Genomic DNA, 17,113 nt, shown 5'->3' with positions numbered 1-17,113 from the left:
GAGACTCTGGATTTGCCTTTAGACCAGCCGGACTCCGCCTACCCCGTGATCCGGTACCCAGGACTGTGGACACTGAAGCCTTCAGTAAAGGTAAAGAGACTGCAACCTTGTGTCCTCATTCTTTACTGCGCCTCTCACCATCCACCCTATACACTTTGGGAAGCCCTGGGGATACACTTCACCTGTGGGAAGGTATACCATCTAGCTGCCATAACATCACCTCAGTGGACCCCTAAGCAGCGTCGGTCACCCTGACCGAATACCACAGGTGGCGTCACGAACATCATATAAGCTTTTTCTTTCATTGGACGCCCCTCAAAGGGTCATGGCCCGGGTCGGGCCACCGTGACCTCCCCTGAACCAAAAGACCCGGTGCCGAGTACCCCATTGCCCTTAACGTGGGGGCGCTCCAAATCTTGGGGTCACGAACAGGATGTACTTAAGCCGGAAGAATCGGGTCATGTGTGCCTAAGAACTGTGTTGGAACTGTGATTTGCTGAAAGAACTGTGTATTGCCATTACCGCAAAGATTCCCGCCAAAATTGCTGCCATTATAGCGCCACGAGGAGCGCAGGAGAAGAAGAAGGGCGTGCCATGGGAGGAGACTACCAAAACGGCGCCAAGAGTGACGACCGCCCCCTCTGCTACGGGATGACGATGTGCCCAGGAGCCAAGGAGGACCACCCCCTGATTTGCAACGGTGGGAACCGGGTAGAGAAGGAGCTCCACCCCGAGAAAATGGAGGAGCAGCGTGTGTGTTACCGACGATCCCGGAGCAGAGATGGCGACCAGCGGGTACCTGAAAGGGGATGAATCGACCCACAGCAGTTCCAAGCCATCGAAGGAGGAGTACCCAGGCGTACCGCCGCTAGAAGAAATTGACTTTGTGCAGCTATGGGTAGAGCAGCTGCGTCGACTGTTGTGGCACAATGGCTTTACGGTACCGAGGAAAGCGAAGCCAATCCTATGCCAGGAGGACGCCCAGGCGGAAACACCGGCTGTGCCGCCACCAACCCCAGTCTTCGGGACCGCGGAGCGGGACAGCGTCGGGGGAACCATCTATGGTACAGGTACGGGGACTGTCCTCACCCCGGTGACCAAGCCGACTCCAGAGGCCATCCAGCACCCAGACTCTGACTCGACACCTGCGCTTCCGGTATGATGAGGAGTAGTGGTGGTCTCTCCTCGCCAGAATAAGAAGGGCTACATCCTAGAGATAGAGCCGCCAGTAGGGGCCCCCAACACCGAAACAAAAGTATCATCTTCCACGGGCACAGACTGTACTGACTACGAGCCAGGAAGGGGGGACATAGTCACCTACACCCGCTACTGGACAGTCGCCGGTTGGCATACCCGGGAGGTAAAGCCGGCTACCCCGTTAATGGTGCTGCCTAACGTCAGGCAGAATGATCTTGCCGCCCCTGTGGCTATCAAGGATGTGGCAGTAACTGATATGCACACGCAAGCCACTCAGGCTGCAATTGCGGCCCATGAACTGACAATGCATGAACAATGGACCCATGGAGACGACGTAGACGAGGACATATACACGAGTTGTCCAAGGCCAAAGATTACCAGATATCGTATCAGGCACTGGATGCAGCTACACTAATAAACCTCAGAAACCTGAAAATGTAAATAGTTAACTGTTTGTTTCCTGCTGCTTAAACCTGTTTAGGCTTAACTCTTAAAGGGATCCCTTTGTTTACCCGGGATCCCTGTTGTTTCCAGTTTGCACAAGTTTTCTACTTTTTCAAAAGAACATTGGAATCATGGACGGTGAATGGTTCACAAACTGTCCCTGTACATATTTTGCACCTTCTTAAAGGTGCTCTCTACTGGTTTTACAAGAAAAGAGCTTTTTGAAGAGACTGTTCCTGATGACAGCGTGAAAGTTCTTGCTGCTTTTACAAGTTGATGATTGACTTGCAGATTGATTGTTTGCACTACCTCAGAAAAGACTTGAGATTTCCTCTTAAAGGGAATGTTAGTTGTTGTACTTTCTCCAAGAGTGATAATGTGCCTTGAATAGTTAGATAGTAATAATGTTTATACATAGCTGATAGTATGTAGCTAGGAATAGTAAAATGTTTAATGATGCACTTTGAATAAAATTGAAGTTAAAGTAAATGTTAGATTTTATAGAAATAAGCTGAAGGAAAGATGCAGTGAGCCCGTAGGGGTAGACAGTCCTGCATATGTAGAAGAAGTGAGAATAGCATATTGATTTGCACTTTGAAGTTTTATAGTATACCCTTAGAGGGTACTCGCACTTAAAGAAAGAAAAATACTGTTTTATACTTGCACTTAGTAGATAGCATACCCGTATGGGTAATGGTCATTCATAATTAGTTAATTGTTATTTAAAGTCAAACGCGCATAATGTAAATATGTTCATGTTTGTAACATTCAAGTGTCCTTACCTCTCATAAAGGGAAGCACTGTTAAATTAATTTGTTTATAGCATTCCAAAAATTTATGTATTTTTGCTGATGTATTGTTGTTTTCTTTTCCCAGCCCGGGAGTGCTGGATTTAACGGGGGGGAGGAGTGCAGCGCCCCAGAGTCCTGGTCGTTGCAGTAATGTTGTTCTTCCTCCAGGGGAGTGATATTACGTCTGAAGGCAATAAAGGAGATCTTCTGTCCAGGTATCACAAACACACCACACACTTCACACTCCAGCCACCAGGGGGAGCAAAGGTTCTATCTATTAGGCCACTCCTCACAGTTAGGTAAAACTGGGAGTTGGAGGGAAAGTGAGACAGAGAGGGTTCCTGGCTGGAGACTGAGGGAGAAAGGTCTCCAGGCCGAGCTGGCTGGAATGATTTCTAGTCAGTTCCAGACTGCGGTCTGAGGAGGATGAGGGTCCATGGAGCTGCGCCTGCCCCACGTGCGGCAGCATCCAACGAAAGAGACATTGAAAGGAAGAGTGTTTTAGTGAGTGAGAAACGAAGGCATAGCAACAAGTGGATACCAGAGAGGATAGTAGACGTGAGGAGCTGCATCCTTCTGGTGCGCGTTCCAGTAGCCAGAATACCGAGGGAGTAAAGTGCTCTACGCCATTGGTTCAGAGACTGGCAGGACAGTCAATTCCAAGTTGGCTGCCCGACCTTAATACCTAAGAAGACACGGTGGCAAATTGTGGGGGTCGGGGCGTCTCTAGGGTCCCTATAAACAAGCCTCAGGCCATCAGTCATACGGGTTTTGTTCTATTTGACCATGGGGAACAGAGAGAGAAGAGTAATAACAGTGAGGACCTACTGTGTTACTGCGCGCATAGGAAGGCTATTGCATTCCACCTGGACAAGGAGACTCTGGATTTGCCTTCAGATCAGCCGGACTTTGCCTACCCCGTGATCCGGTACCCAGGACTGTGGACACTGAAGCCTTCAGTAAAGGTAAAGAGACTGCAACCTTGTGTCTTCATTCTTTACTGCGCCTCTCACCATCCACCCTCTACACTTTGGGAAGCCCTGGGGATACACTTCACCTGTGGGAAGGTATACCATCTAGCTGCCGTAACATCACCCCAGCGGACCCCTAAGCAGCGTCGGTCACCCTGACCGAATACCACAGGTGGGGTCACGAACATCATATAAACTTTTCCTTTCATTGGACGCCCCTCAAAGGGCCACGGACTGGGTCAGGCCACCGTGACATCCCCCGAACCGAAGGACCCGGTGCCGAGTACCCCATTGCCCTTAACGTGGGAGTGCTCCAATTTCACAATTTGTTATCTATATTTTGTTACTTAACACTAATAACAGCAGGTCACGCAGCCGCTGTGGGGCCCACGAGTCATGGGGCCTGTTGTTGAATAGCAACGTCCCTCCCTTGCACGGTGTCACAGTTTCAATGGTATTTGCATTTTCATGATGTGTTTGCAGCTAGGAGTGTGCATATCATTGATGCGACCTGTGCTGTCGCACAGGATCCCAAGAAGCTTGGGGGCCCGTTTCCACCTTCAAAGTGTGTGCATTATGATGAGCTATTGGGCTGCACAGGGTCCATCTTTTTTTTTGCACAAGGGTCTTTTTATGTCCAGAAGTGGTGTAACATATGCCGCTCACAGGGCCCAATAGGTGGAGTCCATTTCCACCTCCACAACATCTGTCACAGACACATGAAGGTGTGCATTATGATTTGACAATGGACAATATACTGTTATTGCACATGGCCGGATTCCTTCTACATCCGCCCCGGTGTACAGCTGAATGCATTGGTGGAACAGGGGGCCATCGCTTGTTACACTGGTGCACCTGGAAGTGTAGCGAGCAGTAACAGATAGGAGTCAGGGAAGAGAACAAACCGACTCGCGTGGCTGGGCTCAGGCAGTGTCAGTGAGCACATGCAGAAACGTGTGCTGACCTCAGGCATCGCCCGCTCTGTGCAAGCGAAAGCTGTAAATCAGAAGGGAGGGAAGTCCCCTAAAACCTTTGGTATTTTCTCAGGAACTGTATCACTGAAATATACAGTGCTAGCATGATTTTTATAGGTGCCAATTCCCCTATATCACTGTAGAGATGCGTTTTGGGGATTGACAGATTTCCTTTAACTGTTATGGATTTCCCATGGGGCCTTAGTGAATTCCTGCTGTCTCATGTAAGGAAATCTATAGTTGTGCGCACAGAACATTATCAGAAATATCTTCGGCCTCTGGGTAGAAATAAAACGTTTTTGCTCCCTGATATCAAACATGTTGGGGAGAAATTGTGAAGAACTGAGATACAAGGATGTTGGAAAGTTGCATTACTTTAATCACACATAAGCCTTAAATGTCATCAGTTACAAGAGATAGGGCTCAAATTTCAACTTGTAACAGTTTCAAAAGTATATATACAAAATATACATTTATGGGTCCTATAAAGCAAAAACCTGAACATCTCCAGGAAAATAAACAATATTACAAGCTTGAATCACGAAAGCTATGTTGTGCATACCAACATGTTTGCTTCCTAGATGCCCTATGGGCATCATTGCCACTTTCATGGTTTTTATCAGCAGCACGGACAAAATCTGTGCCGCACACTGATGACTCACGGATCACATCCATGTATCATCAGCTTGACACGTACCGGCGCTTGGGAAGAAGCAGTACAGTTTGCGCTGTTCCCAGGCACCGGCTGCTGAACGCAGCTCTCATCATTGTCACCTGCTCTCCCTATGGTCAGCATGACAAGGCAACAATGATGGGAGTTGTATTCAGTACCTGCTGTGTACATTCTGTGTAAAATAAAGATTTAAATTAAAAAATGGCTTGGGCTCCCACATAATTTTCATAAACAGCGGAGGGAAAGCCTATGGCTGGGGGCTGATGTTAATAATGTGGGAAATGGGACAATATCAAAATAGGTTCCCAAGCTGTTAATAACAGCCCACAACTGTTTGCTTAGCTTTTACTGGTGAATCTTCGGTAGACCCCAGAAAAGAAAAGACGTAGGGTCCCGATATAAATTCCAACCAGAAAAACCTAAACAGACAGCTGTGGGTTGATATTAATAGCCTTGAAAGTGGCCATAGATATTGCGCCCCCCCCCCCAGTGTACCAACATCAGCCCTCACCCGCCCCAGAAATGGAGCATTGATAAGATGAGAATTTTTTCATGGTGCCAGCGGTGATCTCAATGAGTTCACCACAGTTCATCAGGTTGCTCACAGTGAACTGCACAGGGGAACTGCAGCTTCAGGGACTGTCCGTAACCTCTATGATGTCACCGCTCGTCATTGAAGCTGCACTAACAGCAGCAGCTCATCGTGTCCTGGTTTTCAGCATGAACGGTCGCATCATGGCACCGTTCATTTTGAAAATCCGAAGTACAGAGTTGGATTATGGCATGGGACAGTGTGAATTATCTTCACGTCTGACAAGTGATGGATATGGTTGTGTATTATTTTTGTTTTCTTACAGGGGACATGGGCTTCAATGGAATAAGTGTAAAGGTGAGTATAACTTTGCTTTTTTATTTAAAATAAAGGAGTCAGTGCCTTTACTTAGCTAGAAATACAGGGGAATCCTGCAGTTAAAGGAATTGTCCACTACTAGAACAACCCATCTTGATTTAAATATTTGGCCATGATAAAATAACAAAGCTTATACTCAGCTCCTGAGTCAGCACCGTTCTAGTGGTCTTGACAATCGCAGTTCCGGGGCTCTTGTGCGGTTGTTTGACATGTGGTGCGTGGAGCCCAATCAGTTGGTGTCACTGTCTTGAGGACTGGAGTTGGGGAAAACCAGCCTAGGCTATAAGAAGATTACAAATACCCTTAAACTGAGCTGCAGCACAGTCGCCAAGACCATACATAATAACACAGGTTCCACTCAGAACAGGCCTCTCTATGGTCAACAAAAGTAGTTGATTGCAAGTGCTCAGTATCACATCCAGAGGTTGTCTTTTCAAAATAGACCTCTGAGTGCTGTCAGCATTGCTGCAAAGGTGAAAGGCAATCTGTCACCCCCTGGGATATATATGACCTATTAACATGTGCATACAGGTGATTGAAATGTTAAACTAGTCCTACCTATGTGCCTCATATTCGCGGATTTGTTGCTGCGAAATCTTATATTCTTTCCTTATGCTAATGATTTCTTCTAGGATTCGGGGCGTATGGTGCCTGGAAGAAATCCCATCCTCCTGTCCTCATTACAATACTACCTCCTCCCAAACACGTCAGTTGTGGCCCTGGAAGTCCCCCCCCCCGCACTCTCTCCAAACTCCAAACCATTTCCTCCCTTCTATGGACAGTATATTCAGAGATCTTCTTTCACTGAGTCCCTACTGTCAGGTGAGGATGCTGTCAGTAGTTAACTCCTTAACCCCCGGAGCTTTTTTCAGTTTTGCATTTTCGTTTTCCGCTCCCCTCCTTCCTAGAGCCATAACTTTTTTATTTTTCCGTGTGAGGCCTTATTTTTTGTGCGACAAGTTGTACTTTTGAATGACTCCATTGGTTTTACCATGTTGTGTACTAGAAAGTGGAAAAAAATTCCAAGAGCAGTGAAATTGCAAAAAAAGTGCAATCCCATGCGTGTTTTTTTTTGTTTGTCTATGATTCTCCAGGACATTACGAGTTCATAGACACCAAACATGTCTAGGTTATTTTTTATCTAAGTGGTACAAAAAAATTCCAAACTTTGCTAAAAAAAATAATAAAATAATAAAGATGAAATCCAAAAAATGCTTTCTATTATCCAAGGTACATGAAGCAAAGATTAAAATTGTGTGTTCACAAAAAAAGAGAATAAAGGCATCTTTTCATGCGTTTCGAGCGATAAGCGCTCTTTGTCAAGAGCTGTCAGTAGTGCATCTACCAGCGTGCGCTTGTATTTCCTTATTTTGCGATCACGCTCTAGTGATACAAGTAAGCTGCTCAAAGGAAAGGACAAGCTGTCTTTGGTGGGAGGTATATAGTCGTGGCCCTCTTATCTCCCCAGCCACTCTCCCGCGATGCAGGAGAGCTGATTTGAGTGCCACCATGCTGTGAATACAGTTCACCCTCCCCAAGGGGATGAATCCTTTAGCAAGCCACTGTATGTGTTTCTAAGTACATCATCCCCAAATTCCAAAGAAGGAAAACCTGATGTGTGCCCAGCATCCCATGTAATGAGGCTCGGGATGTCACTACTCCACCATCACTCCAACAACTACAAACAGGATTTATTAAATGAATGATGAAATACACAAACTGTATGTAAATTTTAATGGTGACATCTCCTCTGTTTGTTTTATTGAGCAAGATTTTGTTCCATCCAACCTAATTCTTTCAGCATTCAATCAGGAGCAGCGATACCAAAACATTATTTGAAGAGAAAATCCACTAAAAAGTAATCTGATGACTAAAAGAAACACGAACCGATCACAGTAGTCTTTACAGATTATTACTGGGTTTCTCTAAAAGAAAGTTGAAGAAAAGGGCTACTCAAGTCAATGGAAGTTGCTTTACAGATTTCCAGCAGCAAAAAACTCTTGTGAAGCTAAAGATGTTGCTCACAAGAGGAGCGCCACAAAAATCTTTAGACCGGGGTCACACTGGCGAGTGCAGTGCGAGAAACTCGCGTGAGTCTCTCACACCAATACCTGGCACTGCCGCCGGCACTTGGGACCAGAGCCTGCAGATGCATAGAAATACATGCAGCCTCAAGCTCCAGTCCCAAGTGCCAGCGGCAGTGCCGGGTATTGATGCGAGAGACTTGCGCGAGTTTCTCGCATTGCACTCGCAAGTGTGACCCCGGCCTTAGGCTCCAGCACTGTCATTTTTGCGAGTGGGTCTGACACATGTTAGAACACGATTTGTGGATAGATACTTCTGCATAATTCTCTTGACAATGGATTTATAAGACCGGATAGTTGTGGGACAGAGATTTAATGGATACTTTTAAAAACTCTCTCCATTTGGAAAAAGGTTATTTAGGGATAGTGAGGATAATATAAATTCCAAAAGCCGTCATGCATCTATCCTGATTGAGGAATTGCCTTATCTAGCCATGTGCCGTATTGAAATATGACTTTTGTCAATTGGACATTTTGCATTATGTAATAATGACATGTTTTCATCAAGTGACATGCGTTCTTCATGGGCCAGTATAAGTCCTGCACACCTGAAGCCCTGAAGTCATGTAGCCCATAAAATATATGTCATCATTAGTCCATTTATGTGAAAATAATTATATACTATAACAAACCCTAAGCAAAAGCAGATGGAAAAACCTCAATACTGTGAATTCCTGCAGGCAGACACCAATCTTCATGCTCTACAGATTAATCACGCTCCGCCTTATTCTATGAAATTTCAGTCCTAAGCCTAGAAGTCTAATTCCACAGAATTGCTGCTCTTAAAATAAGAAAATATGTCAACTCTTAGGGCTTGTTCAAACATTTTGGTTTTGTCACTTTTTTCTTCACACATTTTTGCCGCTGAAAAAACTCAATGTTTTATAGTACCAGCAAAGTGAATGAGATTTCTGATGCACATGCTGATTATTTTTTCTTCCTGCAAATTTAAATCATTAAAGTGTTTTTTCAAATTTGCAGCTTTTCACTTTTTTCAAAGTTTCTCACCCATTCAAGTGAATGGGAAAATTATGCAACTAAAATTGCACACAAAATTAATCAAAAACATGCAGTTTTTATGCAGTGTTTTCCTCACAGCATTGTTGGTATGGAAAAATCTGAAGGAAATACTCAATGGGCCTGATTTATCAAAGCTTTCATGCCACAATTGTGGTGTAAAAGCTTTGAAAAGTTGCGCCTAAATTTTGAGGCTTTTGGCATTTTTATGCCAGTTTCTCATAGACCTGCCAAAATGGGCAGAACTGAGGCTGGGCGCAGCTAGGGCATTCCTTACTCCAGAAAGCTTATTCCAGTCCCTTACTGGAGTGAGATTTCTGGTGTAATGCATAAAGGTGCATGCCTCTCGTCAGATGCTTCAGATTTATGAAGAGGTTGGCATCTCTCAGGAATCAGGAGCTCCTGACTCCAGCATGCCTATCATGAACACTGGTAGACAATGCCGGTCTTGATGAATCGGGCCCAATCTGTGCATATACCCTTCTTTGGATTTGCTGTTTTCAGGTCCTGTGATTGTTTTCTGATTAGCATACTAGATAAAGGATATTAAGGGAACTTAACGGCTGATACATGCCACTCAATCAACAGGCAGAATTTATCAGACACTGACTGTATGATTTCAGCTAGGTATGTTTGACTCTGAAATGCTGCACAAGTTCAAAGAAAAAATAGTTTAATAGCTGTCAGGGACGAAGTTTCCAAGAGACTAATCGGACAGGTGGGTCCCCGGTGTCTTCTTCCCCCAACTGCCCTGGAGTGACAGGTTTCTCTTTCTGCATCTGTGTGAAAAGAGAAACCTGTCACTCCAAGACAGTGGGCAGGGAGATGCTGGGGACTTGCCTGGCCGACTATTGTCCTGTGCAGTTCGGTCCCCGACTTCTATTAAATGTTTTTCTCTGAAATGCTGCAGTGAAATCATACAGTCACAGCCTGACACATGCGGCCTATAGGTCAGGCAGCATATATCAGCTGTCAGATTCCCGTTAAGGAGTGACGTATTTTCCATGCCCCAATGTCACATTACAGACACTGTCATAAGTATGCTTACCTGGCACAAATGTGTTACAATCTTGATAAATAAATTATATTATTTATTTATTTTTTTCCGTTGACTTAGCCTCATAAATTTTGCAATTTCTTACAGTGGGGGAAATAAGTATTTGATCCCTTGCTGATTTTGTAAGTTTGCCCACTGACAAAGACAGGAACAGTCTATAATTTTAAGGGTAGGTTAATTTTAACATAGACAGATAGACTATCAAAAATAAAATCCAGAAAATCACATTGTATAAATTGTATAAATTTATTTGCATTTTGCAGTGAGAAATAAGTATTTGACCCCCTACCAATCATTAAGAGTTCTGGCTCCTACAGACAAGTTAGATGCTTCTAGTCAACTCGTTACCTGCATTAAAGACAGCTGTCTTACATAGTCACCTTTATAAAAGACTCCTGTTCACAAACTCAATTAATCAGTCAAACTGTAACCTCTACAACATGGGCAAGACCAAAGAGCTTTCTAAGGATGTCAGGGACAAGATCATAGACCTGCACAAGCTGGAATGGGCAACAAAACCATACGCAAGACACTGGGTGAGAAGGAGACTATGCAAAATCTCACCTCGTGGGGTATCATTGATCATGAGGAAGGTGAGATATCAGCCTGAAACTACAAGGGGGAACTTGTTAATGATCTCAAGGCAGCTGGGATCACCGTCATTAAGAAAACTATTGGCAACACATTACACCATAAAGGTCTAAAATCCGGCAGTGCCTGCAAGGTCCCCCTGCTCAAGAAGGCACATGTGCAGGCCTGTCTGTAGTCTGCCAATGAACATCTGGATGATTCTGTGAGTGATTGGGAGAAGGTGCTGTGTTTAAATGAGACAAAAATTGAGGTCTTTGGCATTAACTCAACTCGCCGTGTTTGAAGGAAGAAAAATGTTGCCTATGACCCAAAGAACACCGTCCCCACTGTCAAGCATGGAGGTGGAAACATTATGTTTTGTGGGTGTTTCTCTGCAAAGAGCACAGGACTACTTCACCGCATCATTGGGAGAATGGATGGAGCCATGTTCAATAAAATCCTGAGTGACAACCTCCTTCCCTCTGCCAGGACATTAAAAATGGGTCAAGGCTGGGTCTTCCAGCAAAACAAAATATACATCCAAGGCAACAAAGGAGTGGCTCAAAAAGAAGCACATTAAGGTCATGGAGTGGCCTAGCCAGTCTCCAAACCTTAATCCCATAGAAAACTTATGGAGGGAGATGAAGCTCCGAGTTGCCAAATGACAGCCTCAAAATCTTAATGATTTAGAGATGATCTGCAAAGAGGAGTGGACCAAAATTCCTCCTGACATGTGCACAAATCTCATCATCAACTACAAAAAACGTGCTGTGCTTGCCAACAAGGGTTTTACCACCAAGTATTAAGTCTTGTTTGCCAGAAGGTCAAATACTTCTTTCTCACTGCAAAATGCAAATAAATGTATATAATTTATACAATGTGATTTTCTAGATTTTATTTTTTATATTCTATCTCTCAATGTTAAAATTAACCTACCCTTAAAATTTTAGACTGTTCATGTCTTTGTCAGTGTGGAAACTTACAAAATTAGCAAGGGATCAAATACTTATTTCCCCCACTGTATATCAGGCTTCTTACTTTTTGTTTAATTAAAAATAAGTCATATGTATTATTTGTGAAAATTCACAGTTCAGAGAACAGACATAGTCTAAACAGAGACAGAGACATTGTGTTTTAACATATATCACTTAGGGATATTCTTTTTGGTATTGGTTTTTGTGCTACACCATGTCAATTCTCTGTCACTCTAGGAATTGAAATACATGAGTGCCCCATGTTGTATGTCATATAGGTTATTTAATTTTGTTTAAATATTTTGAATAAAGGTTATGTTTTAAGTATCCCTTTCAGTGAGTCCTTTACACAGGTTGCACAGCACCAAAATAACAAAATCATAAACATAAATAACTAGCCTTGTCCAGTGGCTAACTGAACAGCATAGTCTCTGACTACTTGAGACAATTCTGAGCTAGCCCTAGTTCAGCCAAACAAAACTGCTATAGTCCATAGCAACCACTATTACTTGTAGCTCTCTTCACATGGCCTGTGGACACTCTTCTCAGAGAGATTCTGTCTTGTTTCTCTCTTAAACTTTAAGACACATCCAGTATGGTCAGCTTCCCTGAGCTGACTGCTTTATATGAACACCTATCCCGTTTATACACAGGGCTAGCCAGGTGCACTAATCAAAGCCTGCACAGCTAGGATTGAACCCTAACCTCCCTGGCATTGCTACAACTCTCATAATAAAAGGAGATATTTAGCCCTGCATTTTTAGTGCTACAAATAATGCAGTAGGTTAAGCCCCCCATACACATTAGATTAAAGTTGGCAGAACATGCTGATATTGGGGGGATTGGTTGGCAGTCTAATGTGTATGAAGAGCTTCAGACTCCCTCCAGACAGATGATATTGAGGAAGAGATGCATCGGGCATGCTGGATTTCCAGTGTTGGTTTTTCAACAGTTGATTCTTTTGTTGAAGATAAGCCACTGTTAAAGGGAATCTGTCACCTCATTTTGGCCCTATAAACTGCGGCCACCACCATCAGGGGTTATCTACTGCATTCTGTAATGCTGTAGATAAGCCCCCGATGTAACCTGAAAGATAAGAAAAACAAGTTAGATTATACTCACCCAAGGGCGGTCCCGGTTCGGGTCTGATGGGCCTCCCATCTTCATACGATGTCATCATCCTCCTTGCTTTGTGTCATGGCACCCACACAGGCATACTGATTTGCCATGTTGGGGGCAGCGTAAAGTACTGCAGTGCGCAGGCGCCGGCCTCTCTGACCTTTCCAGGTGCCTGCGCACTGCAGTACTAGATGCTGCCCTCAACAGAGCAGAGAATTATGCCTGCGCAGGAGCCACGACAGAAGCAAGGAAGAGGACATCATCGTATGAAGATGGGATTCCCCTTATTATAGGGGTTGTTGGTACATACATACTTGTATATGGCCACCCTTTGCACACATTTCTATATTTTTTTATGCTGCACTTTCTATCAGCATAATTTGCCTCATGGTATAGGCGCCAGTCTACTAGCAAATATGGGCCCTCTGTTCAATCGTTTCTGTGCACTTGATATTTCTATATTCCTCCCACATGAAAGGGTTTTTTTCTCTCTGCGTATGCGTCTATCCTGACCAGGATAGTCTTCCGGCTTTTCACCGCTCTGCTCTCCACACACCAGCCACATGTTATGCCTGATTGCTCCACTATTTAAGGTTGGTTGATCCCTTTCCCCAGCACACTTCCCCTGACGAAGCTGCTGGTTGCAGCGATATGCGTGGAGCTCCCCACATCGCCTCGGTCCCTTGGCTATTGACCTCTGGACTTCATGCCCTGATGCCCATTTCACTGCTTCATCTGGTAAATCGGATGGCTTTGTCATCCTGGATGTCTTCCAATTTCTTTTTTTTTTTTTCTTTTCCCCTCTCTTTTTGCAATTGTTTTCAGCGTTCCTCCATTTCTTACACAACCAGGGAACTGCTCACTTCTCTACTTGCTAAGAGGGGCTTATATTTCTATATCAGGATTTATTGTGATCTTGCATTAAGTTTCTTTTTCTTCTGTCTCCCTGGGGACGCCCGCTGTGAGATTTCATGTGATTTAAGATTTATTGACATTGATATTGTTTTCCAGGGCTAATTATCCATGTGTGCACACATATATATGCTACACTTTGCCTTGACATTGCATTGTTATATGTCATAGTCATATGGGACTTTTGGTGATGTGTTCTGTCTTTTAATGGTTTTATTATGTCTACTAATAAATATTGCTCATAATTTCAACATTGTCTTGTGATTTTGGGTGTGCGCCTTGTGTATGCACGGATCTTTTTCTCCTCCTCTCCTCATCATATGAAGATGGGAGGCGCTGGACCCGGCCCTGCGACGCCCATCGGACCCGGACCGCCCCTGGGTGAGTATAATCTAACTTGTTTTTCTTATCTTTCAGGTTACATCGGGAGCTTATCTACAGCATTACAGAATGCTGCAGATAAGCCCCTAATGGCGGTGACCGCAGTTTATAGGGTCAAAATGAGGTGACAGATTCCCTTTAAGGGAGTCTGGCAGCAGATCTTTCATAGAGAACACAGGTGGGTCCAGCCTATGCTCCTATTTATGGAGAAATTGGTTGAAATAGTCTTCGCTGAAGCCCCACATATACATTAGACAGCGGACAACTATGTCAGACAATATTAAAAGTACAGATCAACAAACTAGACTAGATTAAGAATCTAGGTCATGAGCTTAGGTCATATTCTGCTCCAGTCCGGAAATGCCAGACACAACACACATCTCTCCACCTTACAAGCTCAGGTACCCACATTACATAGCATATAAAAGCTTTCTGTGTATATTTAGTAGGTAAATGAAATTCCTTTGCAAAATATTTATTAACTTTTCATGACTCATGATATACATTTTTGTAATAATAAATACATGCACTTATCTCTTAACCATTAGATTGTCCACTGATTCCACCAAAATTCGCACGCTCAGCCAATATTTATTTATTTATTGTGTGTGGCCAAATTTTGCCACAAATTCCCAATTTTCTGCTATTTTAAACAAAGCCCCCTTTGTTTCTCACTTGTTTATTGGAGTTTATTTGAAAACATTTAACTTTCCAACAGACCATGATTATGCATTTTCCACCATCCTCTCTGTGAATTTCTTCAGCCACATGTACACAATGAAATTAAACGTTGTTAAAGTGTAAACTGATATAGAGTATGGGTCTCATTGGCTTGTATAGCGAGGGTGATGTTCCTCCTACCAAACTTGTCAATAGGAGACGGAACCGGAGGCATGGGTTCCCCAATCTAGTAAACAGTGGACACCTAAGGGTCCCCCACTTCTGCGGATAGGTGATACATTTCCAGAGTGAGAAAATTATTTTGGTTCATATTATATTAATCACATTGTAAAACACATAAAAATGCTAAAAATACCCTAAATGCAAACTGTCAGCATATAGAAAGCTATAGAAAACCCTGGCTATTATTTAGATGCTTGCATAAACTTTGTGCTCACTTGTAAAGGGGAAGAATAACCAATTTTTTTACATTCTGATAACACACTTTTAAACATAGCTTTACATAAGACTGTATAAGAATTTTAGGATACACAATAAAATCATCTCCACTAACTTGTAGGACATAAAATTACAATGAATTCCCCAAAAATGAAAAAGTCTAAACTTTTTAATGCTCTCTCATTGTGAGCGTGGTTGGATTTGGAGTCCACTAGGATTGCAGAATAGGGTGAATTACCTCTAGCTTTGTTATTCGTTGTATTGTTAAATTCTACAAGTTCCCTTTAAATGACAAATTCAGCGCCAATACATCAGTAATAGCTGTAATATGTCATGCAGCTTCCAGTTGAGTGTGAATATGATGTGAATATTCTTACCCGGCATAACGGTTGTCATACAAGTGTGAGGATGCAGACAGCCAAGTCTGGGAGAAAAGGCAGAGATGAATGAGTTGTGACACTCTCCATGTGAACTCCATCGGTACACAGTTCCGGGGAGATCCCAATTTATTCATCCATATGATCCGAAGCAGAGCGGGTGTTATTGTAGGGCTGCGGAGAGTTGAGTGCAGCTGCTGTGGGGTTTGTCGCAGCAGTGAGAGGAGCAGGATGTATGTATGACAGTACTGGGAGGCTCGGCACTTGGGTGAGGATATGTAGTGTTCTGACACTCAGCCAGGATTAGCACTCTACACAAGGGAGGAGGGGGCTTGGGTCACATGTACAGGCGAAACAGCTGCCCCTCCCTGTACAGGACCTCTCTTACCTGGACATGCTGGAAGTTTAGGATACCGTCTGCAATTTCTGGTTTGATATCTGAGCTCTTAGAAGCAATATATCTAAAAATCATTGTTCAGGCCAAGATATTGGGATCTGCAGTTTTATAGAAAACAGAGGCAGATATCCCCCAACCTACTGTCTCCATCCCCATTAGACTGTAAGCCCACAAGGCAGGGTCCTCTCCTTTCTGTACCCGTCTGTCATTGTTAGTTTGTTGACCGTATTTTATATTTGTATCCTGTATGTAACCCATTCTCATGAACAGCACCATGGAATCAATGGTGCTCTAAAAATAAATAATAATTTGCCAAGAGGACTGAAAAAGAATATCTGTCTTTGTCACCAATAGCATGCTATCACCTCCATCAATTTACAAGTCACAGAGAGGAAGCCTGAACCTTCCTTGTTTGCTATGGGCAACAAAGATAGTTTTTGTTTTAGACAGTTTTGACAAACGAGGCTCTAGTGTTTATACACAAAACTCTATGCATCACAGGTTATGGACAAGCTGTGTGCAAAGCTTGAAGTGTTTGTAGATAACCCATACCATAAACGTGCATTGTTATTAAAATTATTATTATTATATCATTCATGCAAAAGGTGCAGATAAGTTTACAGGGCATAACATACATATGACAATCCATAAACATAGGACATAAGCTAAAAAACAAGTACAATAAACAAGACTAAATGAGTGACAGACTGGTATATAAGGAAGCAGGACCCTGCCCTCAAGAACTTACAATCTACAATCGAGGGAAAGAGTCAGTAACGAGGGTAGACGCTGTTTATTTGGTATTGTAGTGGCAAGAGGGTTATTTTAAATTGTTGGCTTTTCTCAAAGGGGATTTTTAGGTGACCTTTGAAGGTGGGGAAGGCTCGTACTGGTTGGGGTTTTGAGTTTTAAAATATGGGGGGTGCACTGCACACAAGAAATCCTGGAGACTGTTGTGTGAGTAGTAAACAAGTCAAGAGCAAAGAAGAAGGTCATGTGAGGACTGGAGATTGTGTTGGGACATGGCAGGAGATTTGGTCAGAGATGTATGGAGGGGCAGGCTGCGTTGTAAGTCATTTTTAGTATTTTAGATTGAGCTCTGTACGCAGTAGAAAGCCAATGTAGAGATTGGAAAAGACAGAGAAG

At 43.4% G+C, this 17,113-nt stretch overlaps 1 protein-coding gene across 1 annotated transcript in view; it reads right to left on the bottom strand.

The window, feature by feature from the left end:
• Positions 1 to 15,849, bottom strand: part of CPA6 (carboxypeptidase A6) — a 204,955-nt gene extending 189,106 nt beyond the window's left edge. The window contains exon 1 of the mRNA XM_077270644.1: positions 15,571 to 15,849. Coding sequence (XP_077126759.1) covers positions 15,571 to 15,707 — 137 coding nt within the window. The 5' untranslated portion in view covers positions 15,708 to 15,849. The remainder of the gene's footprint in view (positions 1 to 15,570) is intronic.
• Positions 15,850 to 17,113: the final 1,264 nt, after the last annotated feature.

The sequence above is a fragment of the Ranitomeya variabilis genome, chromosome 6 (genome assembly GCF_051348905.1).
Source record: "Ranitomeya variabilis isolate aRanVar5 chromosome 6, aRanVar5.hap1, whole genome shotgun sequence".
NCBI lineage: Eukaryota > Metazoa > Chordata > Amphibia > Anura > Dendrobatidae > Ranitomeya > Ranitomeya variabilis.
This window is presented reverse-complemented; position numbering and strand designations above follow the sequence as displayed.